This window comes from Bidens hawaiensis, unplaced genomic scaffold (assembly GCF_021521415.1).
Source record: "Bidens hawaiensis isolate Kalapana, Puna unplaced genomic scaffold, B.hawaiensis_p1.1 tig00001961_1, whole genome shotgun sequence".
Lineage (NCBI taxonomy): Eukaryota > Viridiplantae > Streptophyta > Magnoliopsida > Asterales > Asteraceae > Bidens > Bidens hawaiensis.
In genome coordinates, this window is record NW_027491109.1 from 1120317 (window position 1) to 1148205 (window position 27889).

Consider the following 27889-nt stretch of genomic DNA (forward strand, 5'->3'; position numbering starts at 1 on the left):
TTTTGGGTATATGGATCCAGTTTTGCTGTTTATGTCTTTAGGGTAAAACTTAGCCAAATATCTATTTTAGTTTGAGATGACTCATCGAATAGTTTTTTAAAGGAGTTATCTTCATTGTAGCTCGATGCTTAGTAACTAAATCAACACCGGATAATGACTGAGGTTGTGGTCAATTCTTTCATTTAAAGGCCATTAAAGAGTACGAATGTTGTCGTTCCGAAGAAACAAAAAGGAAATGTGTATGTTTGAAACGGCAATTAAAGTTTACTACTATTGTTAACGTTGATTATTCTATATTTTTTAACACAGTTTTGTATCCAGTATTCCTTTAAACATTGTGCGTAGAATGTCATTTAAAATCACTTCAAAGATACAATGAAACAAGATTGTAAGTAGCTTGATACATATGTGAAGAATTGGGGGGGGGGGGGGGGTTCTAATGTCAAATCAAAGTCTTGTCTTAGTTACAAATAAGGTTGCGTGTCCTTTGAATCGACGTGCTTCCTTGGTCGCAACCAGAACATGAGCGAAGGGTGTCCTTAAATCACGACATTCTCAACCTTTTATATGGACTATGAAAGTAATAACGATGGATGGAGCTTACAAAGTCATTCCATGTTTCATCTTAGAGTTTCATGTATTAAAGACATACAATACTTGTAATTTCATATTCTTGATCAAACCACAAACATTATTAGATTGAGAATGAACCAAACAAATGAAATGGTTGCCGTGATTTGTTTGCACAAGAATCCTTTCTTTCTTGAAATGACAATGCTAATTCAAGACGGCTCAAAACATCGCTCATTGTAGGGCGTCGATTTGGATCACTAAGCAAACATCGACTTGTAATACGAGAAAATTCCTTTAATGAAGTCTTCGAAATGTGATCCCTCAAACTAACATCAATAATTTGAGTTAGCCTCCCTTGTTTGATATGGTTTTGAGCCCATGTCGCTAAACCCTCATCCAGACTCCTGTCGAAAGCAGACCTACGACACGACACCTCAATCAGTACGACTCCAAATGCATAAACATCTGTTTTTCTTGTCAGCCTGCCTGTGTGGACATAATTTAGATCCATATACCCAAATGTGCCCTTAACTCCTGTGTTGACACATGTAAGCGTCCCATTTGTCGGACATATTTTTGCCAACCCAAAGTCCGAAATCTTGGCTGCATAATTTTTATCCAATAAAATGTTAGAGCTTTTCACATCACGATGTATGACTCCATGTACAGTGCCAGTGCCGGTGTGAAGGTAGTCCAATCCACGTGCAGCTCCTATGCATATCTTGAGTCGTTGAGACCAAGTGAAATGTGTACCTTTTATATGTAGATGGTCATAAAGGGTTCCTTTCTTCATGTATTCATAAACAAGGGCCATCTCATTTCCTTCATTTCAATAACCTATTAAAGATACAAGGTTACAATGCCGCAGCCTTGAAAGCATCTCGACTTCAGCCCAAAACTCAGACGCTCCTTGTTCGGACATGGAATGCAACCGCTTGATAGCACATACGTTATAACTAGTCGGCCCATCAACGATCACTCCTTGATACACCTTCCCAAATCCCCCATGGCCAATGCACCATTTCTCGTCAAAGTTACATGTTGCTGCTTTAAGCTTCGAAAATGAAAAACGACGACATTGTACCACAGGAGATAAACCATGGGGTTGCGTATTCTTGTCTTTGTTAGTTGTAGTTAACATCATTTGGAAAAGGTATAATAGCTTTGTCCTAAAACGAATTGAAAAAAAAATCAATATATCTCATGAGTTGCAACTTGGTAGACAGTAGAACTAAGACACCGAAATTTAACACGGCACGAACCAAAGAATCGTGTCAGTGACATGAACCAGAACACGACTTAAGTATTTGTGAGTTAACAAGAAGACCGTTTTAACCCAAAAAAAATTGCATGATAATGCACTAAAGTACATTGTTCTTCAAAAATACAAATGTGCATAAAATAATTATGTTTATACTATAAAACTCTATGTTTATTTATTTTTTCTCTTTAAGTTATTCGGTCTAAATTATACCTTCAGAAAAAAAAATCGGTCTAAATTGTAACTTATTAATGTATTTATAAAGAAAAATATTATAAGAAAATAAATTGGTCATGTCATGTTGATCCATTATCCAAACGTGACTCCTTTATCTAAAGGTGTTCACAATTTTTACTTGAAACTAATCTAGATATGTTTAGATTAAGCTCAAACACAAAAATTTCATGTTTGGTTCTTTTTATATTTCCAGGCGGTGTCATAAATTCACATCCTAAAATGCTATAAGAATCTAGAGAATTAGAGATCATCACTATATGTTTTAAGCAACTAATCATCATATTGGATCTTAATTACAAAAAAAATGACTTACTAAATGGAGGAACACACGAGAGAGATTGAAAAGGCAACAATTAATGACATCAACAAAGTTTTTTCATTAATGTAACTGAAGTTTATTAATATTTTATTTTTCCTTGTTTCCTTTCCTTTTCTTTTGGTCGGTACATCCAAAAGTGTACAACAAAATGGCATATTCTAAGCACTGAAATGGTTTGTAGTTTATAGTGAAAAATACAAGCTTTCCTTTTTGTCGGTACCTCCAAAAGTCTACAACAAAATTGCATATTCTAAGCACTGAAATGGTTTATTAGTGAAAATTACAAAATTCAAGATCCAAATGTACGATGCAAACAATAAAATGTCTCCGAATATTCATATGGCGCCCAAGGCACCAAAGAGAGAACTTGAGATCAAATAAATAATTTTTTGAGTAAACTACGGTTTTTGTTCAAGTGTTTTTTTTTTCAAATCAGTGGTTTCAGCCCAATAGTTTCAAATATGTGATTTTCATTTATGTGGTTTCATTTTACTTGCAATTAAATCCGATCCCACTAACCCTGATAAGTCTAGTCGTTAAACCCATCAGCTCACGTGACAGTTTTGTCCATTTTCTCCCCAAATAAACCTCAACCCTAATTCGCAAGCCCTCTCACGTGAGGGGCTAAGGTGTATTTGGGGAAAACAGGACAAAATTGACTATCACATGAGGGCACGTTGATGGGTTTAACGATCAGACTTAATGAGGTTAGTGAGACCGGGTTTAACTGCAAGTGAAATGAAACCACATGAACGAAAATCACAGATTTGAAACTATTAGACTAAAACTCTCGATTTGGACAAAGCACAGTAACGAAAACCACAATTTACTAACTTTTTACATATTAGAATTAGGTGTAAAGCTTTAACTTAAGACATGAATCATTTGTGTAATATACCCTTATCTAAGTATCTATATAATTGGCTACCATGAAATCCTACGTGTCGCTCTCAGGTCCCCCCCCCCCCCCCCCCCCCCCCAATTCTCTAGAGCCACCAGATTGCTTGATTTCTAAATGGAGGTTTCTCATGCATTTGACCCGAAATCGCGGGTATGGGTCTTACCAAAGCCAGATAGTCTTTAAATGGGTTATAACATCTTATTTATTTGTGAAACTCTTTCATAATCAAAGAATAATTTACGCAGGTCATGGGTCTCACCAAACCCGGATAACCCTTCATGGGTTATAACATCTCATTTATTTGTGAAATAAACCCTTAATCATCAAAGAATAATTTCCACGGGTTATAAGTCTTACCAAACCCTAATAGCTCTCAAATGGGTTATAAGATCTTATTTATTGGTAAATACTTTCATCCTCAAACCCTAATTTAATTTATCTTCTTTACATGTTCTCCATTGCTGGTCTATCATCTCCATCGTCGGTTAACTTCCGATACTACCCGCCATAGTCAACTACATCAATGTGCCATTTTTCATTAGACAAATATTAGTGTTCATGTTTGTTCATTTAAAAAAATCAACATGTTTGTGTATTTTTGTTTGTTAAAAATCCAAAAAACCTACACATCTCAACTGATAATACCCAAATGCAAAAAAAATATAATAACAAGCTAATATATATGTATTAAGTTAAAATAAACTACGTTAAAAAAATAAAATAAATCATCATAAAATAGCAAACCGATTAAAAACAAAAACTTAAATAAACTTCCATAACACGGGAGGATCAAACTAGTATTTCATAAACTTATCTCTCATAAATAGTTCAATTGGTTTGACAAAATAACATTTTTTTAACGATTTATTTTAAAAAGTTGGGTGCTTGAAATTTGTAGCTCTCATCTTGTTAAATTTTTTTAGCCTATCATTAACTTTCATCAACATTTAACGGGAAGGGCCATCATGTTCGTTACACATAAAGGTATTCTGATCATTAATAATAGAGATGGTGTTAACGTTACACCATGCCTCAAGTAGGGTCATATACGTAGCCGGTAGCCCATTTACATAGGTCAAGTGACCACACAAATTCGTTTATCTTTTCTTTCTTTTTTTGAGTGTAAGTTTATTTGCAAAAGAAATCTGATCTACTCTAAACTATTCTTAATATAGCTGTAAGCGAACCTGACTCTCGGTCGTCCGTTTGACAAGAAGTTCGTTTATGTTCATCCGTATAATAAATGAACTGGACATGGACAAAAAAACTTCGTTCGGTAAGCTTATCAGACGGACACGGACCACCAAGTTCATTTGATAGTGTTTGTGAACGTCCGGTAATGTTCGTCTGATTACGTCCGGTATTGTAAGTGTTTAGATCTATCCAGTATTGTAATTTAATTGTGGAGTTTATAATGTTATTAATCTTACTTTTGTATTACTACATATGTTTGATATATCTTATATTGATCCACTTAATGATAATATTTAATATATGTTAAGTATATTTAGATATTATATAATGTAATTCCAAATTTGTATATGAAGTTGTTTGAAATTAATATGTAATTGTTTATGTTTGTCCATTAGTGTCCGCTGTCCATTTATGCTCACATGTTCGTTTGTACATTAATCCCCATTGTCCGTTTATCCATTATTGCCTGTTAATGTCCGGTTACAATAATAACGGACAGACATGGACAAACTCAATTTTTTAATAGATGGGCGCAGACAAACTCAATTTCTTAATGGACGGACACGGATATGAATTTTCGTTCGGTAGATTAATCGTGAACTGTCCGTTTGTCTGTCAAAAACTTAACGGACAGACTCTCGTCTGGTCCATGTACACCCCTGGATGTTAGGATTTAGTAGAGAAAATATTATGAGAAAATGACTTTTATTTCACTAATTAATGACTCTATACGTATACTAAGTAGAGTTGGACTTTCTTGAGTCATGACGCGTATCATACACGTACGGGAGAGGTGTGAACACCGGTGCCCTAATGAGGCAACGGCAAAAGACCAAAAAAATTAATATCCTTATATCCATAGTTATGACATCAACTACTTCAATTTGGATATAAAAATTATTTAAAGTAACTCACGAAACCAATAGATTTAATTATAGGAGTATACAAATAGTTAGAGTAGTTATTATTATACTTTAACTTTTAAACTAGAGTAATTATTATTATACTATTTTATTTTTCATAATATAATTACTCTAATTCAAAATTATAAATACTGTAATTATTTATATGTTAATTTATTTGTACCGAATCACATCCATTTACTTATAACTAAATCTACATTAGTACGTCACCATGGAGTTAAAATACTCAAGTAACATGATAAGCACATTTACTAAACAAAATAATTCATAAATAACAATTGACAAGTGATTTCTTTTGGTAATCATATATAAAAGGCAAAAATCATATTTGGCGGCATTAGACTGTTCTTTGTGGAGGGGCTCCGTCGCCCTTTCACATCATCGTTATGTAGGAAATGAGGCTTCAAGACCCCTCTTCATAAGACCATAACGCTCCACTGTGGTTTAAATCCATTTTACTGTAACATTTCCAAAATTTAGATCCAAATTTGACAACTTAGGAAAGTTGAGGGATCAAAAATAATACCAAGACAAGACATGAGAAATATTTAATAAGGAATTATAATTCAAATAAGGAAATAAAAATATTTCCTAAGTTAAAGTTTACTTACATAAAAAGAAACTCCATCCCAGATTGGAAGATGAAAGAAAGTGGAAGCATTCCACTAAGGTATAAATAAGGGAAATGAAATCCATCCCACATTGAAAGTGGTAAAGAAATGGAATCTCTTTATAAGAGATAGAATTTCCATAGTTATATTCTTTTATGAATATCATGCACCAAGTGGTCCTAGCAAAGGGTGCGTAGCACCCGACGCGCACGCGCTCATGGCGATGGCGATGGCGAAGGCGACGGCGACGGCGAAGGGCGTTGGGCGCAATGTGACGCTTTGATGGCGCACTTTGCACTCACGTATCGCGATAGGCCGTGATGACGCATCAACACGTATCACACTCTAGTTACACATGGTAGCCCGACATGACACGTGGCAAAACGTGTCAGACCACGTGGCGACACGTGGCAAAACGTGTCAGGCCACGTGGCGACATGTGGCGTAATCTGATGAAAGAAAGCATCGCGCTACGCGATGCCAGAGAAAGATAGGATCCAAAATTTGCTATAAATATGAAGGGTTGCGGCATTTCTCACACACACTCCCATACTCTCTCTAGTTTTTTTTACTCTCTCTACCTCGGTTTGCGTGCCAAACACCGTTTTACGTGCCACCGACCCGAAAATATCACCTCGTAATCCGTGTCAAGTACCCGGTGTTACCTCGAAGTGCGTGCCACCCAAAAAGTAACCCGACATCCCGTCTCAAAGTACGTGCACAACCCAGCGACCGAACGTTGCCTCGATTTGCGTGCAAAGAAGAGTTGATCAAGAACGTCTCGATAAACGTGCATAAAGTAGAAGTGCTGCCCGTATAAACTTAGGAATATCTAACTCCAAATACCCGTGCGAGGTAAGGAGTTCTACCTAAGTTATTATTATATTATAAATGGCTTAGACCACAGTCAAAGTTATAGCCAAACCTTGATTACGATTAAGAATAAAATAACTTTTCTTAAGCAAAGGTTATAGTTTAAATATAGTTTCTTTTGATTAAGAAACGTAAAGCAAGTTTATTCAAGGAATATAATTAAATAGTATTTCTTTATTGTTAAGAAATATAATATTATAAAGTAATGTTTCTTCTTGAAGAAGAAACATCGTGTGTAAATGATAAACAAACAAAGGGACTAAAAGTCCAAATGTTTTGAATAAACAAATGCTTTTAGCAAGGTTAAAGCTATACAACACGGACTAAAGGTCTGAAGCTAGATCGTTGATCTGGTTATTTATAGAAAAGTTATACTCGTATTATAGGTGCGAGATAACAAATGAAGAGGGAAAGACCCTCGGACAGTGTACTGAAGTTGATCCAAAAGAGAAGGCTATACTCGTACTATAGGTGCGAGATATCAAGGGAAAGACCCTCGGACGGTGTTGAAGCCGATCCCAAACAGAAAAGGTGAATACGCCCCCAAACCTTTTATAATGAGTCTGAATGTTTGCATAGGATTTACGAATCCTTAAAAACTTTGTGTACAATAATAAGAAACGGACACTCTGATTAAGAGTATACATGTGTCTGGATCCAAACATACATGGTGACTCGGCATTTCCCCGAGGCCATGCAAATCATCAACATGCCTCTGAAGGTCTACGGGACTATTCAGAGAAATGATTTTGTGTATATAATTAATTGTACATGGTACTTAGGGTAATTTGATCCCAATTTAGTTGGGTGCCTAATGAGTAGTCACAAAGGTATTATTGTTGGTTTCACAAAGGTATTGATAAGAGATTTTAGAGTCAGCGTTATTCACCAGCTTTGTGCTGACGTATTTTTCCCCATGTTACAGGAAAACAAAGAAGGGGTTAGAAAATATAAGCAAGAAGAAATAGAGGATTGGAGTTATAGTCATTAGATGCTATCTGATGGCTCAGATATTTTATTTCAAAAATATTATAAAGAGTTATGATTTTTAAAAGAAAGGTATTTGAAATATCAAACGGGTATTTAAACCCGAGTTTTTAATAATAAGTTTTCAATATGATTTTACTAAAGACTTCCGCTAATAAGTTTTCAAAGTAATAATATTTTATTAAAGACTTCCGCTGATATAAAACCCGCAACTCTGATATTTTTACAAAACAAGTACCAACTATTGGTCACACTCCTAGGCCCTAACGTGGAGTGTGACAGGTTGGTATCAGAGCCATCAATCTTAGCGAATTAGGTATTTAATTATACCTAGGCTTTGATTAAGGATAAGTTTTGAAAACTTATTATACGAATATTGATTCAAGCAAACAAGATACTTAGTTGGAAAGTATCAACAAATTATCCAAAACTGATACAGATAAGAAATGAATAATACAAATAAGATAGGAGCGTCTTCCTATCCTTAAAATCTAACTTCGCGCAGATGTCCGATTGTCAATCTAGCCAAGGATCATGTCAGCCTCGATTTGGCAAAGGAAAAGGAATTATGGGAACGTCTTTTCTCCAAATTCCTATATCTAGCGATGAAAGTACATGCCAAACATAAATGGAGGAAGATTCAGATTCATTTGATTCTAACATTCCACTAGCTCGGATTATTCAAAATCAAAATACGTATAGAGACGTATCAAGTAGATCCAAGAAACCAATGATGCCAAAGGAAAAAGAAGTAATGGCGTATCCGAAAGAATATCCTTGCGAACAAGGATATTTTCCAGCAACTCAAGATCCTTACTTTGTTCACATTCAAAATGAAGAAACAATGAAGGAAATAGAGGTGGAAGAAAAAGAAAAGGAGACTATCAAGAAAGATAGCAAGATTAAGAAATTTATCATCCGTTGGAAGAAATAGAACCTTAGTAAATGTAGAGAGTATAATTGTAACAAATAATATGCACTCTTGTAACTATAATAAGATGAATAAAAGATATGTTTTAAGTTCTTCGAATATTGGACTTATCTTTTAAAATTTTATTGTAGTATGTCAAGAGAAGAAAGTGCAAACTCTCACAACAGTCCTCCCAAGAAATCGGGAAACAAAGAAAACATTAATAATAAAGATAATAAAATTCCCGCCCAATATAAAGAAGAAATTCAAAAGATGATTAAGGAAGCTATGAAGAAATTTTCTACAAGTCAAAGTCAATCAAAATCTAACAAAAGGAGTCGAAGTAAATCTGTTTCTTCAAGAAAGGAAGAAACTTGTGATAGCTCTACAGCTAATAATAACCCAAGGAACAAGAAAAGAAAGAAGCGAAAAATTCAAAAAGGATGTAACTTTAAGAACTTTAAAGTTTACAATCCTAAAATATTTCATGGAGGCTCGAATGGTATAGCCGCTATGAGATGGCACGAAGAACAAGAATCAATCGTCACCATAAGCAAATGTACTGGTGAGGAAGCTATCCAGTATTCTTCACAAATGTTCAAGGGAGAAGCTCTTGAATGGTGGAACACCCTAATTCAAAACAAGGGTCGAGAAACAATGTAAAACTTAAGTTGGGAAACATTCAAAGGTCTCATATTAAAGAAATTTTGCCCAACTCATGAGATGGATCGAATTCAAATCGAGTTATGGAATCACAAGGTTATTGGCACAAATCTTAGGGGATATAACACTAAATTCCTAGAGTACTGCCGATTGGTTCCACATCTAGTAATTCCGGACTATAATAAAGTAACTCGTTATATATATGGGTTACCAAGAGAAATAAGAGACATGGTACGATCCCATATGCCAGAAACAGTTGATTCGGCTATGGAATTGGCCGGATACTTAATCAACAGTATGATAAGGAATCAAGAAGAAGAAAAGAATGAAAACCAAGAAACTAAGAAAGCTAAAGATTCCGAGAAGTTAGGAAAAGAAGAAAGTACTCCCAAGTCAGCCTGTAAGACTTGTGGAAAGAAACATACTGGGAAGTGTCGACTAGAAAATTCAAACAATTGTGCATACTGCAAGAGAGCAGGACACACAATAGAAGAATGTCGTAAGAAGCTAGGAGTATGTTTTACGTGTGGAGAAACGGGTCACTTTAAGACTGAACGCCCGAAAAGAAAAGCTAGTCAAGATTAATGAATGACAAGATCACATCAAGGAAATGTCAAGATAGGCTAGCTAACTTTTGTATATTAATTGTAACTCGTTCTTAAACGAGAAGTTTTGTAATCAAAGAAGGGTATTTAATTCCCTAAGTTATAAATGAAATATTAGCATATAATCGTGTTAATACACAAAAATGTGTAACATCCCGAAATTTCCAAAATGATATTAATTATATTACTTAATAATGGATGGAAAGTTTACTCGGGTTATCAGGAAATAAATAACAGAATAGGAGTTGGTATGAATCGGGCTAGTGTTGGGTAATGGATGCGGGTTGTGGACTTGGATTATTTGAGATGGGTTAAATGAGAATGGGATTTAAGGGATATAAATATCCCCTAAACCCAAAATATCTTCATTCTCACCCTACACCCTAAAACTCCTAACACACACATACACCCACATTCTAACCGATCAAGATTCGAAGCCGAGACCCGAGATTTTGTTGATAGATTGGAGTTGGTAAGGTAAGAACAAATCCAACAAAGCTAATATTACTGAAAATGGTTAGGATTGGATGGGTTAACCGGACCCGAAACCCAAACTGCCCAAATCGGACCCCTAAAACGTCGATTTTAGGCCGATTTGATGGTTGGGATTTGTAGGCGCCGATCATACGATTCCGTGGGTACCAAAATCGAGTTATTTGGCTAAGAAACGAAGGAGTTATGGGCAAACAGATCTGCAGCGCGATAACTTCGCCTGCAAGATTAAGTTCGCCTGATGAACTTCGCCTTCAAGCGTAACTTCGCCTTCAAGCGTAACTTCGCCTAAGGATAACTTCGCCTACGGCCAAGTTCGCCTAAGGATAACTTCGCCTGAAGCCAAGTTCGCCTAAGGATAACTTCGCCTGAAGCCAAGTTCGCCTAAGGTTTAACTTCGCCTGAAGCCAAGTTCGCCTAAGGTTCAACTTCGCCTGAAGCCAAGTTCGCCTAAGGTTCAACTTCGCCTGAAGCCAAGTTCGCCTAAGGTTTAACTTCGCCTGAAGTGAAGTTCGTTTAGAAAATAAATTAAAGCGATAAGTTAAAGTAAGCTAATACTAGGCCACCAGATTAGATCAGACGAGTATTGATACGTGTAACTTGTACAGTTAGCCGAGCTCAGTTAAAGAAGGGATTTACAGCTATCAGAAAAAGAAGCAGAGTTCAGGTGAGTTTCTAGCCCCATTCCTTGTTATGTTTTCGGGGCTGTGTGCATACTTGATGTGTTGTTAATACATTTATCCTAAGTGATAAGTGTATGCCATATGTGATATATGTGTTATGTATGAATGATTGCTTGATGGTACGTGAACGATCTTCGGATATTGCACGTACTGTCAGGTTGTAACGTTATAAATATGGTAAGTATGATATGTATGTTTATGTGTATGAACGTAATAAAGTTAATAAAAGAAGGAAATGACGGTTGTATGGTTGTATGGTTATGAAAAGGGTACCGAGCCCTAATAATACTCGAGGTATGATGTATGGTTGTATGGTAACGAAGAGGGAATCGAACCCTACTAATATTCGAAAACAAGGGACTCTTATAATATCTGTGATGTTAGGGACCAGACCCTTATAATATCTGTGATGTTAGGGACCAGACCCTTATAATATCTGTGATGTTAGGGACCATACCCTTACAATATCTGTGAGGATAGAGACCAGACCCTCATAATATCTGTGATGTTAGGGACCAGACCCTTATAATATCTGTGATGTTAGGGACCAGACCCTTATAATATCTGTGAGGTTATAGGGCGAAAGGCTCTTTAAAACGTATGATTATGAATGTAAAGAAAGTATGTAAGTAAGAAAGAAAGTATGTAAGTAAGAATGAAGGTATGAGTACTTATGTGTGTATGAAAGAAAGTTATGAGGTTAAGTACGTATGTATGTAATAAGGTATTGTATGGTATTGTATGATTAACTAGAACTCACTCAGCGTAGCTGACTTTTAGTATGCACGCAGGTGAGTAGGATGAGACAGCTGGCTTGAGTGGAGGACACATGGCAGAAGACTAAAGCCTGGCATCTGAAGATCTGATATGTTTTATAAGTTATGTTTTGATTTTGAAAGACAAGAGGAATGTTTTAAGACATGATTATGAATTGATATGTAATGTTTTATGAAAGTTTTATATTCCGCGTAAAGTTTTTAATTAACTCTGATATTTAGAACTGTGTTTATGAGTAAATCCGACGCTAAAGTAGGGCTACCGGGTTCGGGGCCTTACAAAATGCTTATATTCATTACCTCTAAAGAACAATCAAGAGGTTCAATTATTGCAAAGTTCATGCGAAACTTAGAACAAAGAAGACGTTGAGAAAATTTATCATCTAGGAGAATGATATATCAAACATTAGATGATATCTAAATATGCAAGGACAATATAAAGTATAGCAAATGTGATTAAAGTCAAAGTACAGGGGTACTGTTAAAATATAGCAAACATCATTGATCAAGATCAAGTATAGAATGGATTCGATAGACTGAATCTAAACAACAACTTAGTGGAATAGATTCTACAGATTGAATCAAAACAATAATGTAGTTAACATCAGTAAATGTTTAGAATACATAACGGTGAGGTAAATAGTTAAACACAACTGATCAATGTGTTTAGCAATTTATATTTACTAATGATATTCTGAATTATGGACTGGTTACATCATTCAAGGATGTAAGTTAACAACAAAATAAAGACCCTAGTCATTCTACATACAGATTGCAACAACAAGAACCCGATTAGATAGAATCTAATAAAAAACCGAAGGTAAGAGCCATTTACACTTAACACAACGAATCTCGAGGACGAGATTCATTCTAAGGTGGGGAGGATGTAACATCCCCAAAATTTCGATCCAAATTTGACAACTTAGGAAAGTTGAGGGATCAAAAATAATATCAAGACAAGACATGAGAAAATATTTAATAAGGAATTATAATTAAAATAAGGAAATAAAAATATTTCCTAAGTTAAAGTTTACTTACATGAAAAGAAACTCCATCTCACATTGGAAGATGAAAGAAAGTGGAAGTATTCCACTAAGGTATAAATAAGGAAAATGAAATCCATCCCACATTGAAAGTGGTAAAGAAATGGAAGCTCTTTATAAAAGATAGAATTTCCATAGTTATATTCTTTTATGAATATCATGCACCAAGTGGTCCTAGCGGAGGGTGCGTAGCACCCGACGCGCACGCGCTCGGGCTCGGGCGAGGGCGACGTTGAAGGGCGTTGGGCGCAATGTGGCGCTTTGATGGCGAACTTTAGAATTAGACTTGAAGTGACAGGCTACAAAAGATGAAGGACTAAAAGTGAAAAATAATATCCAGGAACCCATCACTTTACGCGATGAGTCCAAGGAGACGGCCATCCCGTATCGCGATGGGCCGTGATGACGCATCAACACGTGTCACACTCTGGTGACGCGTGGCAGCCCGACATGACACGTGGCAGAACGTGTCAGATCACGTGGCAAAACGTGTCAGGCCACGTGGCGACACGTGGCGTAATCTGATGAAAGAGGGCATCACGGTACGCAATGCCATACTCTCTCTCTAGTTTTTTTACTCTCTCTACCTCGGTTTGCGTGCCGAACACCGTTTTGCGTGCCACCGACCCGAAAATATCACCTCGTAATCCGTGTCAAGTACCCGGTGTTACCTCGAAGTGCATGCCACCCAAAAAGTAAACCGACATCCCGTCTCAAAGTACGTGCACGACCCAGCGAACTAACGTTGCCTCGATTTGCGTGCCAAGAAGAGTTGATCAAGAACGTCTCGATAAACGTGCATAGAGTAGAAGTGCTACCCGTATAAACTTAGGAATATCTAACTCCAAATACCCGTGCGAGGTAAGGAGTTCTACCTAAGTTATTATTATATTATAAATGGCTTAGACCACAGTCAAAGTTATAGCCAAACCTTGATTACGATTAAGAATAAAATAACTTTTCTTAAGCAAAGGTTATAGTTTAAATATAGTTTCTTTTGATTAAGAAACGTAAAGCAAGTTTATTCAAGGAATATAATTAAATAGTATTTCTTTATTGTTAAGAAATATAATATTATAAAGTAATGTTTCTTCTTGAAGAAGAAACATCGTGTGTAAATGATAAACAAACAAAGGGACTAAAAGTCCAAATGTTTTGAATAAACAAATGCTTTTAGCAAGGTTAAAGCTATACAACACGGACTAAAGGTCTGAAGCTAGATCGTTGATCTGGTTATTTATAGAAAAGTTATACTCGTATTATAGGTGCGAGATAACAAATGAAGAGGGAAAGACCCTCGGACAGTGTATTGAAGTTGATCCAAAAGAGAAGGCTATACTCGTACTATAGGTGCGAGATATCAAGGGAAAGACCCTCGGACGGTGTTGAAGCCGATCCCAAACAGAAAAGGTGAATACGCCCCCAAACCTTTTATAATGAGTCTGAATGTTTGCATAGGATTTACGAATCCTTGAAAACTTTGTGTACAATAATAAGAAACGGACACTCTAATTAAGAGTATACATGTGTCTGGATCCAAACATACATGGTGACTCGGCATTTCCCCGAGGCCATGCAAATCATCAACATGCCTCTGAAGGTCTACGGGACTATTCAGAGAAATGATATTGTGTATATAATTAATTGTACATGGTACTTAGGGTAATTTGATCCCAATTTAGTTGGGTGCCTAATGGGTAGTCACAAAGGTATTATTGTTGGTTTCACAAAGGTATTGATAAGAGATTTTAGAGTCAGCGTTATTCACCAGCTTTGTGCTGACGTATTTTCCCCATTTTACAGGAAAACAAAGAAGGGGTTAGAAAATATAAGCAAGAAGAAATAGAGGATTGGAGTTATAGTCATTAGATGCTATCTGATGGCTCAGATATTTTATTTCAAAAATATTATAAAGAGTTATGATTTTTAAAAGAAAGGTATTTGAAATATCAAACGGGTATTTAAACCCGAGTTTTTAATAATAAGTTTTCAATATGATTTTACTAAAGACTTCCGCTAATAAGTTTTCAAAGTAATAATATTTTATTAAAGACTTCCGCTGATATAAAACCCTCAACTATGATATTTTTACAAAACAGATACCAAATATTGGTCACACTCCTAGGCCCTAAAGTGGGGTGTGACATTTACCGTCCCATTATATATATACATATTTATGTATGTGTGTGTATGAGAGAGAGAGAGAAGTTGGAACATGCCCCCTAACAAATCACCTATGTCGCCCGGCCTAGCCACACCGTTCATCGTCCCATCCATGCTGCTCATTTGAAACCGCCCTTCGGCAGTGTTCCAAGGGGTTACCACCCCTTTGTCCTCCTCTTTGACGCCCATATCGAAGGGTTTTATTGCTACTTTCGCACCTTCTAACAAGAAGATTTTTTTAAATTAAAAGAAAAAAGAGTTTTCACTAGTGGTGTATTTTACAATGATCATAAACAAGATTCAAAGATAATATTTATCCATGGTTGGGCCGTATTTGAAATCCAATGTTTATACATAGACATTTGTATGTTGTATTATTAAGGGTTAAAAGTATAGATAAACTAAAACTTTTAATTACAATAAAAGTAGTAATGTTACAAATAGAAAAAAAAACAAAATTAGCGTCGTACGTAGCTTTTCATCATCGTGGATCATCGTAAGACTTTATAATATTAGTCAATACAAATTGTTGCAACTTTAATTATCTCGTATTTATAAACTAGTATACGTGTATTTCCAAACTCAATCCGTTGTCTTTGGTCCTCCATTATTCATGTTCATGCCGACATACTTTGTACTCTATCCCAACTTACAATCTTTATAACACATCATCACAAACACTTGCCTCGTGTCACACTGCTCTCTTAATTTCCCAATATCTAGCGTTTCATTTCACCCTAACAATGTCCAAAATCACCGCCACCGCCATGCGCCGCCCGTGGCGACACTTCTTCGACTACTCCACCATATCTATACCACCAACTTTCCAAGACACCATAGCAAGAATCAGACAAAATTTAAACTACTTCAGAGTCAACTACGCCATGGTGATGTTACTAATAATATTCCTAAGCCTTATATACCACCCGGTTTCCATGATAATATTTTTAGTACTATTCATTGCATGGTTTTATCTTTACTTTAATCGTGATGTGTATAGTCCTGTAATGATCTTTAACCGTGTGGTTGATGACCGTGTGGTGTTAATATGTTTAAGTTTGGTAACGGTGGTAATGTTGGGGTTTAGTAATGTGTGGTTGAATGTGGTGGTGTCGGTGAGTATTGCGGCGGTTGTTGTGGGGCTTCATGCTGCGTTTAGGGGTGTTGATGACTTGTTTTTGGATGAACAAGAGGCGGCCGAAGGCGGTTTGCTTTCGGTTGTTGGTGGTGATCCTTAGGTGAATAGAAGGCCTGATTGATTTTCTTGTTGCTTTGTTTAAAAATGCTTGTGTATAGTTATGAAATTGAATTCAACATAGTCAAGCAAGAGGTTGTCATTTTGATGTAGTTTCAAAAGCATCAAGGTTAATCCACTTATTAATTACCCTACATAAGTTAGGGTGTAAACGAGTCGATTTTCCGTTTCATAACAAGTCGAGCTGAGCCCAAACTTCATATAAAACTTGTTTGATTATTAAGCCTAAATTTGAACCCTGTGTGGAAACTCGTTTATGTCCGTCGAGCCTTGTATTTTTAAGTCTTTTTCCTCTTTTGGTCATTTAGATATTAATTTCACACTACACAATTGAGCTCGTGCCACACACTTAAATCATTTATGGGTTTTCTCAAAATTTTATAATAACATCATGTATAAATTAATTAGTAAACAATAAACGAGCGGAGCACGAACTTGATAAAACAACTCAGGAGCTAAGCTCGAGCTCTCGTAAGTCCAAATAAGTTAAGCGGAGGCTCGGCTCTGCATACCTATACACATGGCCGAACTAGATTGGATAAGCTAACAAGACGAGGATTTGCATAAATCAACACATTTGGCAACATAAAAGAATGACCCAAATTATCAGGAACACACAATTATGTAAAATAAACTAGTTCTAACAAGTTGTCCAACAAACGGTTTCTACATAAAACTTTCGTGAATTTGAAACTGATTTTAAACAAAATTGTTTTGGTGATTATAAAGATATTGCTATTTTGTTATAAAACATTATTTTTATCGTCGCTATCATTAAATGTGTAATTGAATACTATAGTTATGTGTGTGAACTGTCGTTCCGAAATAATAAGACGTTAGTTTAGCGTTACTCATTTTAAGTATCTCTTATTTTTTTTGTTTATTTAATAGCATTAAAAAGATAAATTTAACACAAAACTTATCAATAGGTTAATTTTATTACATGTATTTTTAAAATATATTCTTATTTACTAGTAGAATATATCATATTTATGTATTTATTATTAGAACCTTAGATTTCATCTCATCAAATTTCTTTTTTTTTTTGAATAGAGGAAATCAGAAATGCATAACGCAGCCAACAATTTCTTTGAAGTCATGAGTTATCAAGAAAAACGTCGTTGTTTAGTATAACTGAAGGTGTTTAAAAAATCATAAATTATTCATTTTCATGTATAACAAAAAGAAAATATAAAAAAAATAATATCGTTATTGACTTTACTTACAAACTATCCGGTTGACTACAACCCGACAACCCGCATTTTTATTAGTGTCAAAACCTTCAAACTCTAACCCACACACAAAGTGAAATATGAACTTGAATACAAACCGTTTTAACACATTCAGCTAACGTGTCAAACATGTCATACTTGAGTTATAAACATAAACTAGTAAATAAAAGTTTTACTTAATTTTAGCAATGAGATTGTACTTGTTTAAGCTTTGTCGTTACGCTCTGCGGCTTAATTGCAAAATGTCTAAATTTGCACACACCATTACCATACAATACAAGTATACAAGTACAGACTGCCTCCGTGTCTCGTTGAGGTATTCAACCTCTGTGTGTGGCTGTGGCTCCACACATACATACATACTCACCATCAACTCAACTGCTTCAGGTAATAATAATTTTCTGTAAACCAATCTCCAATCGAATTATATACCTGCTCCATCCATCCATAAGTTGATTTTTTTCGTCATTTGGCAACATATTATTATTATTATTATTATTGTTATTATACTGTTTATAGGTATCAATTCCCTTTTAATTACCGATGTTTGCAGACCTAGGGTTAATTCTCACTTTAATCTCAACGTTAGTTCTCAAATTACTCTCCTCTTCACTAAAATTAGCAAGCTAACTAGTGCTAATTTAGATCAATTTGAATTTTAGGTCAGACTTTGGGTTTTGACATTGACTAGGTCGTCTGTAAACGAACCGAACTAGGCCTTGTTCATGTTCGTTTTGTTAAGCTTTGACCGGACAAGCAAATGGTTCACTAATAGCTTTGATCGACGTTTCTTTGTTTGTGTTCGATGAACTTGTTGTGAACGCTTCACAAACACAAATGAACACAAGTTTGTGTTGGTGTTTTTTATTAATTCATAATTTCATATGTTCATTTTGCATATAAATTAATCACATTGCTTTATAGTTAATAATTTTGCTCAAATATATATGATAAGATTAGAAAAGTCATTAAATTAAAATCTTTAATGAACAAACAAACATTAACGAACACAAACAGACGTAAGCGAAACACATTATCAAACATTTTTACAAACATATTTGAAAGAATATGGCCTCTGTTCGTGTCCGTTCATTTAGGTGATCAAACAAAAATTCCTTGTTCATGTTCCTTCATTTATAAATGACCGAACATAATTGAACTTCCTGCCGAACAGTTCACTGAACATCTGGTTCGTTTACAGCCCTAGACATTATTATGAGATTAGATTGATTGTTGTATTATCCAATGATCCAACAATAAGACGTGTCTTCAACCACAGTAAAAAATGGTTATAGCATCTACTACAATCGGTACTTGTGGCTCAATGGAACTAGCTCCATCTTCATTCAGTCCCAGACACAACTGTGCTTATATGAAAACTTTGAGTTCCCAGTGGCTGCAGCAGAAGCCGCCTCGGTGGTTTGGTTCTTCTCGTGAATATATAGGTAAATTCAATCGTTCCGCATGCTCAGTGAGAATGATGATTACAAATGATTATGTTGGAAGGAACACTTACAGAATCAAGAAGGATAATGATGATAAGATATATAGGAGGCTTGATACTTGTTTGATTATTCCTCCACCGAAAGGCAAGAAGCCAAAAGCCATTATTAAGTTCCTTGGTGGCGCCTTTATAGGTGCGGTTCCTGAAGTTACTTATAGGTGAGTTGTTTTAATTCTTTATTTTAATATATAGGTTTTTAATTTGGATTAATAAAATCTGGTCTTTATATGCAGCTATCTTCTTGGACTATTGGCAAATGAAGGATATCTTATTATTTCTGTACCGTATAATGTGACGTTTGATCACTCACAAGCTACTAGAGAAGTCTTTGAGAAGTTTCATTCTTGCTTAAATTCAATACTAACATCAGGATTGCCCGATGATGGCCTGTTAGCATCCGAGCTTGTTGATCTTCCTCTTTATTCTGTTGGTCATAGGTATGCATAGGTTCATTTTGAGCTTTTTATTTATAAAATGGTGTTTATGCTCTATATTTAGGTTTTTATATAATGTCACACATTCTCACCAGTATTTTGCATTTATGTGAAAATGTGCAGCAATGGTGCCCTACTTCAAGTACTCACCGGGAGCTATTTTTCAGATAAGCTACCAAAGGTTTGTTTGATGCGTTCTTTGTTCTTTAAGATTTTGTCAAAAAAATATGAAATTTTCTTGGAAATTGATGTAAATTTTCTTGTATTGTGGAAGGCTAATGCCATAATATCATACAACAACAGGCCTGCAACAGAGGCGGTACCCTACTTTGAGCAGGTAATGTGATTGCTTCAACTATGAACTATAAACAAAGTATATATATAATAATAATAATAACTCATTATTTAATTTTTCACTTGTGCAGTTAGGTCCTCTAGTAAGTCAGTTGATGCCTGTTGTGGAAGTGTCTCCAGTATCTTCCATGGCTAAGGGTGCTGCAGGTAGCCACACTCTGTTTTTTATCCTTCTCATGAATGCATAATTGATACTGTTTTGGTATCACATGTGATTATAAAGATATTGATATTTTGGTATTATTAGTTTGGTTTTCATCTTGTTTGTCCTCTTTTAATGAAGACTCATGGAAAGCACTGCTTGATACAGCGGAATCAATGACGCCTAATTATGATCCTGAAGCTAGGGTTTCATTGAACAAATTTGTTGATCAGTTGCCTTCAGTTTTTAATCAGGTATGATTGCACGTGGCTAATTGTTATCTGTTATTACTTTTGCAAATTAATATTATGGTTTTATCCAACCTTTAAGGTTGCTCAAGGAATATCAGAATTCAAGCCAACACCAACCGAGAACCGTGAATGTTGCAAGAACTCGTATAATGTCAAGAAAACACTCCTGGTACCTTTACTGCTTCTCATGGGTTATAACTTATAAGAAAAAAAATTTACATGTATCCTTGTGTTATAAAATAGATATAATTCTTTGTTTCAGGTGAAGTTCAATACTGATGCCATTGATGAGACGGATCTTCTTGAGGAGACTTTGAGGCCTCGTGTGGAAGCTATTGGAGGAACACTTGAAAAAGTTTCATTAAGTGGTAACCATATTACACCATGCATCCAGGTCAGCATATTTGTGCATTGATTTTTACATGGTCTATTAAGGTACTATTATTATCATGTACTGATAATTTGTGCATGATCAGGAACCAAAACTGCAAGTGGGTGATGTGTACACACCAGCAGACGCGATTGCACAAGGACTTAAGAATCTTTCACTAAACGAGACCAAAGTCATGGCCAGAACCATTGCAGGCTGGTTTAGCAGCATCAGTTAGTAATTGTAAGTGCTAATGTTTAGAAAGATTGAACTTAAGTAGCTTCAGCCAAGTTGTGTGAATATTAACTTGGAAGTTGTCACACACGTAAATCTACATGTTATAAATTAAATTGCCAGCCACTATACTTCATTTGATTTGGCTCATTAGCTGATCGAACCGGCCATTTGTGTTTTCCAGGCTTAGTTGAGATTTAAGGGAAGTCTAAACTCCCTAGCTTCGGCTAACTAATAGTGTCAACTGAGGCCCATAACAGTCCAATTTTCAGTTTATAACGTCTCAGTTCATGTACATGATTACATCCATACTTCTAGTTTATCTAACTGATAGTTGACTAAATCCAGCTATGATTTAATCCATTAAAAGTTTAGTAACAATCCTAACCCAAAGGTTTAAACATCTGTCAGTTTAGACTTTTATTAAATCGTTATGGGAGACTTTGGGTTAGATAATATACTCAACTAGCCAAGTTGAGCTATATGAAAAAAAGAACGTGTTCGTTTTAGGGTCTTCTCTCAAGTTTTCATCATCAGTTCACCACTCATTAGATCATTACTCTTAACTATGTACAGTTCCGAGATTAGTTGTACCTTTGAAGAAGATAGGTGCTAATCAAGGTTAAATTATAATGAGAATTTACTCATACTCACTAGTTGAAGCTACAATATAACAAACTGTATTATTATTGAAAGGAGTTCTTGACAACCATCTTGAAATAACAAATAAAATGGTTGTCAAATTCTATCAAGTTACAATTTTTGACAATTGGTTGCTGTCAGAAGTTTCTAATATGCTGACGAAGTTGAACATTTTTGTTGCAATTTTCAGATGTCCGATTTTAACAATTTCCAATTATAATTTGATCACTTCACTTGATATCTTTTGAAGCTATTTGTTTTTCGCCTGAACCAAGTTGAACTTGTCTATAATCCAAACCCTCTTTAAACCGTGACCTAAACCCACCCGTTTTGCATGACTAGTTAAAAGCGTATAACATTTACAACTGATTTTACTTTGATGTTATAATGATCAAGGGGTGTCCATTGGGGACCAAAAATAAGCCTCTTTGCCAAGACAACATCCACAGCTTCTACCTGGTATTGCTGTCACCGATCTTCTGTAAAAAAAGCTTCTGTTCTTAATAAACTCAACTTGCCCTCTGTACCAATATGCCATCAATTTTATCAGTTAGTGTGTCCTGCCTTTATATTCATTCTAGATACATTCGAGACCCCTGGAGTGATATTTGTTGCCAATGGGGAATCCGGATCGCTTAAGACGTCTTCTTGAGAGATGTCCCCGATTCTTGTTAATATGCTGAATGCCAAGTTTCCAAGAACCCGAGAATAAGCTTCTATGATTGCATGTGCAACATCCTGAAATAACCAAATATTAACTACCTGAATGCAGAACAAATATAGATTTTAAGATTTAACTCACCTTGCCACATTGGATTTTCATGGCATCAAGAAACTTTAGAGGGAGGTCTGGATACTGGATTCTAATTTCCCGCGCAAGGTTTTTAGCTCGGTTTATTAACACCTCGGTCTTGTCAAGTTCAGAAACGTAATCAGTGCATGACCATGATGTTCTTGCTGGTGACTTACCACTGTCATGTTCCTCAATCTTGTCTTTCCATGCATATATTGCTGCTTCTAGTCTGTTAATGGCATCCAGGGCACTGTTTTCAGATTTTAAACTTAGTGATTTGAGCATGTCACTTGCTGATAAGGTGCCTTTGTTTAGTATCCTGTACAGATCCTCACCCAGGCCTTCCTTTCCTGACTGCAAAAGTGAAAAACAATGAACCAATAATGCTTATTATTTATTACTCAAAATAAGGAAGGTTATAATGTTTCACCCAGGGGGTGCGCATGGGTTGGTTTTGGGCAAATCGAACCAAAAACCAATAACTCGGTTTTTGGAATTTTGAAAACCGTGCGGTTTCTTTGGTTTTCACAATGGGTTCAGTTTAGCTTCGGTTTTTCCATATTTACCATTTGGGCTTGAACTTTTTGGCTTGAGAAAATGTCCCAAAATAATAAATATGGTCCTGAACTTTGGGCCTATTTGTTTTTATTAATTGATTTTTACACATTTGAACCTTAAATTTTTAGGACCATACCATTTATTATTTTTTCCCAAGTTACCTAGCATTCAATTATGAAAAAATATAGTCCATAAACTGAATAACAAAATTCCTTTTTTTTTTTAATTTACTGGCTTGCTTCGTTTTTTTTTACGATTCTCGGTACATGCAAAACCAAAACCAAACTGGAAATTCTGTTTTTGGGAAAAAACAACATAAAACCAAACCGTTGGTTTTGGTTGTGTTCGGTTATATTGGTTGCATTTCTGTTATTTCCATTTCCTGCATATCAACAGATATGACTGTTGTGAAAGCACAACCTAGCGGCAGAGTTATATGGCTGTATGACCATTTCAACCCTATCATAATCGAAGAACAGAGAAAGGAAAAACATGATGTTATGGATTTACCTTTGGTATCGCGTCACTGATGACTTTTGGTATCGGCATTTCAAGCAAGATATCCTCATTAATTGATTTGGCAGCTTTAAATATTTGAAGAACCAATTTGGCCTGATTAAGCAGTTTCTTTCTTTGACCTTCTGAAAGACCACCAACCGGCACTTGTGGGGCCGGAAGCCACCATCTTTTGCTTCTTCCTTCTGCTCGGCTGCCACCTTCATCATACGAAAATTCCTTCTTGATCATTGAATCCAGTATTTCCTGTCATAATGTTGTTTATGCACACTAAATAACTTTGAACAAATAACCGCATTTTGTTGAAATGGTTTTTAATGAGAGTGACGAGATCACCTACAAGTAGCATTGAGTCTTAACTTCTGTAGTGCTGGAAGATTCAAATGAACATCTCCACGAGCCTTTGGTGTCATTACCTCTATTGTCCTGCCATCGGACCCGCGTTGCTTAGCTGGAACTAACTGAACCATGTAGTTGGTTGGAGAAAGTAACCACTCCATCTCTCTTCTCCATTTGCTCTTTTTTTCCTCAGGCAGAGGTTCAAGTTTCCATAGCTCTCCAAAAACGTTTCCTACATTCACGTGCAAAATATCTTTTAATTGTAATAATAATAAAAATATTAATTAATAACATTTTGCTATTTGGAAAATTCTGATTTGATGAACTAATAGATAATGATCAGAGGTGGCAATCGTGCCGGGAGTCAAACACATCAACCCAAAACCAGATGCACTTAAAACCCAAATTTGACTCGTGTAACCAATTATCTAAACAATTCAAACTTTTCAACGGGTTGTAACCAAGTGGTAAACTGGTTCAATGGTTCATAAACGGGTTGAGCCATTGTACACTTGTACTAACTAATAAACGAGTTAAATGGATCTTAAAACAGGTTGGCAGTATAAACTTGAAAATTTTTTATCTAGTTTTAAACGGGTTGACGGGTCAACCTGTTAGCTTAAACGAGTTAAATAGGTCAACATGACTCGTCTAATTAAAGGGATATGAATTCAAGTTATATACGACAATCCAAAGCCTAATTTTTTTTGTTATCATGTGAAATTACAATCACTGTTAACAACCAAATGACAGTTTTGTGTATAAAATAATATAAACTTAGAAAAAGTGTCTAAAATAGGTTAAAAGGGTGCAAATTCTGATAATCCAAACAATTATAAATATTGTTGAAAAAATACCAGCAAGATTTGTTATGGCATTGGACAAGGCCAAAGCAGGGGAAACTCCATTACGTCCTCCTGTAGTATCTTCACCTAACAAAAGCTTTGCATATTTTTCCTTCATTACATCAACATCTGAGAATTTTATTATGACACTGTCATCTAAACTATCCCATTCATGTTCATGTTCATCTCTTTTCGTCATACTCCACTGAGAAAAAAAGGAACCAGAAGGATTGTTGCTAGAACAACAACTAGAGGGTGACTCAGTTGGACATCCATCTCCTAATTTACTCACAACACTTTCGTCTTCATGAGAGTTGTTATTAGCATTATTAATGCAGCTTTCAAGCCCGTCATATGTCATAATTCCTGAACGTTAAACATAGTCATTTTTATTAAAAACACCCATAAACAATCTTGTACTCATTTTTTCTATATGTTGATCTATCTATTAAACATTAAACTAAAATTAAAATCAGGTAAATATCAGTTGTCATGAAAAAAATAGCGAATGAACCAATATTTATATATATTATGTTTTCTAAACGGCTCCTTGCAACCTGAGCCTAATGTTGGTCAACTAATAATTATATGCTAAGTTTGAGCATTTTAAATTGTTTGCCACATCTTAAATATCTACTTAAAGATACTTGGTTTCATATTTAATGTATTTTATGTCTCTTATTAACCTGTTGGATCTGAAAGCGGTTAGAGATCTGTGTGTTTAAGAATTTTTTTAATGTGTTATGCATGTTGGATCTGCAGCACTGGTGAGGAAGACAAGCAATATATTTGTTTCGACTATTTCGCAATTTAAATGATATTAAAATGCCCCTTTCACCGTCCCCCCCCCCCCCAAAAAAAAATAAAATAAAAATAATAACATTTAATAATTGGGGTCTTGTAGGTGCCGGGCCAGACTCACCCTTGCTCGTAAATGTTAACCTTGAAAACCTTTGGCATTGCTTTATTTTATTAGACTAATAGATACATAGTAGGTTAATAATGATACGCTTAATTGACAAATAATGCACTCACTAAATGACGCCCATTGAAGTATTGAACCATAACTTTGACAAAGTTAAAATCATATTTACAAGACGTTGGTACAACATGTTATTATACTATTTGGCCTACATGTTATTTGTATATATTTAATTAATTAAAAGACGTAAAAAGTGTTATAATATTTTAATAAAATATCCTTTTTATCAATTTAACTTTTATGTCCCCACCATCATTTATGGAATTGGTTGGGATGTTTGTACTACCATGTCACACAACATACCATAACGCAATAAAGGCTCAATATTTGTCCGGGTCAAATTTAAAGTTTTAAACTAAAACAAGAATCCTGCCATTTTCTATGGATTATGTCATGGACCATATCATGCCAAATTTTATATATCAGCAATCATCATGTTAAGCTTTACATGACCAATTGGCTCGACTTGGATTAGCCTAGAGCTTGGCTCGTTTTAACTTACAAGAGCACAAGCTTTGTTGGTAAATCAACTTTTCAGTCTCGAGCTTGTCTCATTTCATATTTATTATTTCAAATTTAATGCATATTTAATAACTTGTATATAATTTGAGAGAACCTTAACAAAGCCTAAGCTCAACTCGAGCTAGTAACGATCCAAAGCTCGGCTGTGCAATGTGACATTAATACATACAAGTCTAAAAAAATGTAGCCCTGCTTGCGGTGCGCACATATGATGTATATATGTGTGAACCCTCGGGTGGGCAAAAGTGAAATTGCACTAATTTTGACGTTATTTTACTAATCTCGTGAAAATAACGTTAAAAGTGACGGACGGTTAATCAGGCATCATGTAGTGGCGTTGATAGCTGAAAGATAAGGGTACATGCACCGATCAGCCGGTGTCCCGATGATTGAGTGCTATGTGCCTTATGTCTAAGGCTTGATGCAAAACTACTATTGAGCCGGGTCTCACCGGAAGCAGCCTCTCTATCCCTATGGGGTAGAGGTAAGGCTGCCTACATCTTACCCTCCTCAGACCCTACCATAGCTTTGCTATTGGTGGGATATACTGAGTACGATGATGATGATGATGATGATGATGATGATGATGATGAAGTCTAAAAAAATGTTAATACTTAAGAATACACTAGGTTCGTTAAGGCACGACAAGGCTCAAGCTCGGTCAAGATATTTAAACGAGTTTTAGGCTATAAGACTCAACTCGAGTATGCTAATGTAGTTGTTTGAATTCAAATTTCATTAAGATTTGTATTGATTGAGTAGTACTGAAACTGAATGACATCATTAGAAGTAAAAGAAGGAAGGAATCGTACTATCCGGTGGTTGATCGAACTCCATTCGGTTGCTGTTGCTGATTTCTCTGTTCCATGTACAACAACTCAACCTCATACCTAATAACACCATCCTCAACAATTAATATTACCTGCAACTATTATAGATTTATATCGTTAAATGTTAATTGAAATATAGAGTAATATTATGTGAAAGAAATTGACTTGAAATCGTTAGATATATATGCTTGCTACAGCTATGATATTTATATATATGTATATCATTTAATAGATGAATTAAAAACGATTTGCATTCTCAATAATGAGAATCATCATCAGCTTTTAATTCATAATTAATAATAATATGACGGAAAACAAAAGTAACGAACAAAATGAAGAATATGAGTATGATTATGAAGAAATGGAGCGGCATTGCATACGCATATGATGATTTCAGTAAATTGATCGATCGATAATAATAATTATAATACTCCTGAAATATCCCCAAATTACGATTGAATTCAAATAAAAACGGACCTTAATTAGTGATTTCGGAAGCGGTTTGTTAGATGAAACGACGACGTAAGGTGGCGTAGATGAGTTGAATGATGTATCGCCATTGGTGGAGATTTGTTTAGTCAAAATGAGTAGTAGTAGGTGATATATTATATAGATGATACAGGCAGTTGAATTTCAATTCAATCTGTCTGTTTTGTTTTAAACTGATGATGGTAAGCTAAGCTAAGCGTACGTACAGTGTAAATACGTGGGGACGGGAAGGGGTTTGGTTAAATAGTAAGCATACTATGGCTTTGGATTCCCCTAAAATAAACTCTTACCGGTTTAATGGTCGTAGTGTGTGCAAGAAACCGATTCGAAACTGAAAAGACCGAAAGATTCAAACTAAAAAAACTGAACTGAAACAAAAACCA

At 35.4% G+C, this 27889-nt stretch overlaps 1 protein-coding gene and 2 pseudogenes across 2 annotated transcripts; 1 reads left to right on the forward strand and 2 right to left on the reverse strand.

The window, feature by feature from the left end:
* Window positions 1–694: 694 nt before the first annotated feature.
* Window positions 695–1808, reverse strand: LOC143604208 (putative receptor-like protein kinase At5g39000 pseudogene; annotated as a pseudogene).
* A 16092-nt stretch (window positions 1809–17900) lies between these two features.
* LOC143602851 (uncharacterized) lies at window positions 17901–21117 on the forward strand. The gene is made up of 10 exons (XM_077079833.1): window positions 17901–18088; window positions 18981–19363; window positions 19439–19642; window positions 19763–19820; window positions 19914–19976; window positions 20065–20140; window positions 20277–20389; window positions 20466–20555; window positions 20649–20780; window positions 20863–21117. Exons 2-10 carry the CDS (start codon window positions 18987–18989, stop codon window positions 20992–20994), a joined length of 1245 nt encoding a protein of 414 aa, XP_076935948.1. The 5' UTR covers window positions 17901–18088; window positions 18981–18986; the 3' UTR covers window positions 20995–21117.
* A 2353-nt stretch (window positions 21118–23470) lies between these two features.
* On the reverse strand, window positions 23471–27096 carry LOC143602860 (rop guanine nucleotide exchange factor 14-like; annotated as a pseudogene). Its single transcript, XR_013147931.1, has 4 exons — window positions 27000–27096; window positions 24696–25049; window positions 23840–24070; window positions 23471–23745 (listed from the first exon to the last, which is right to left on the reverse strand). The product of XR_013147931.1 is annotated as a rop guanine nucleotide exchange factor 14-like (transcript).
* Between the last annotated feature and the right edge of the window lie 793 nt (window positions 27097–27889).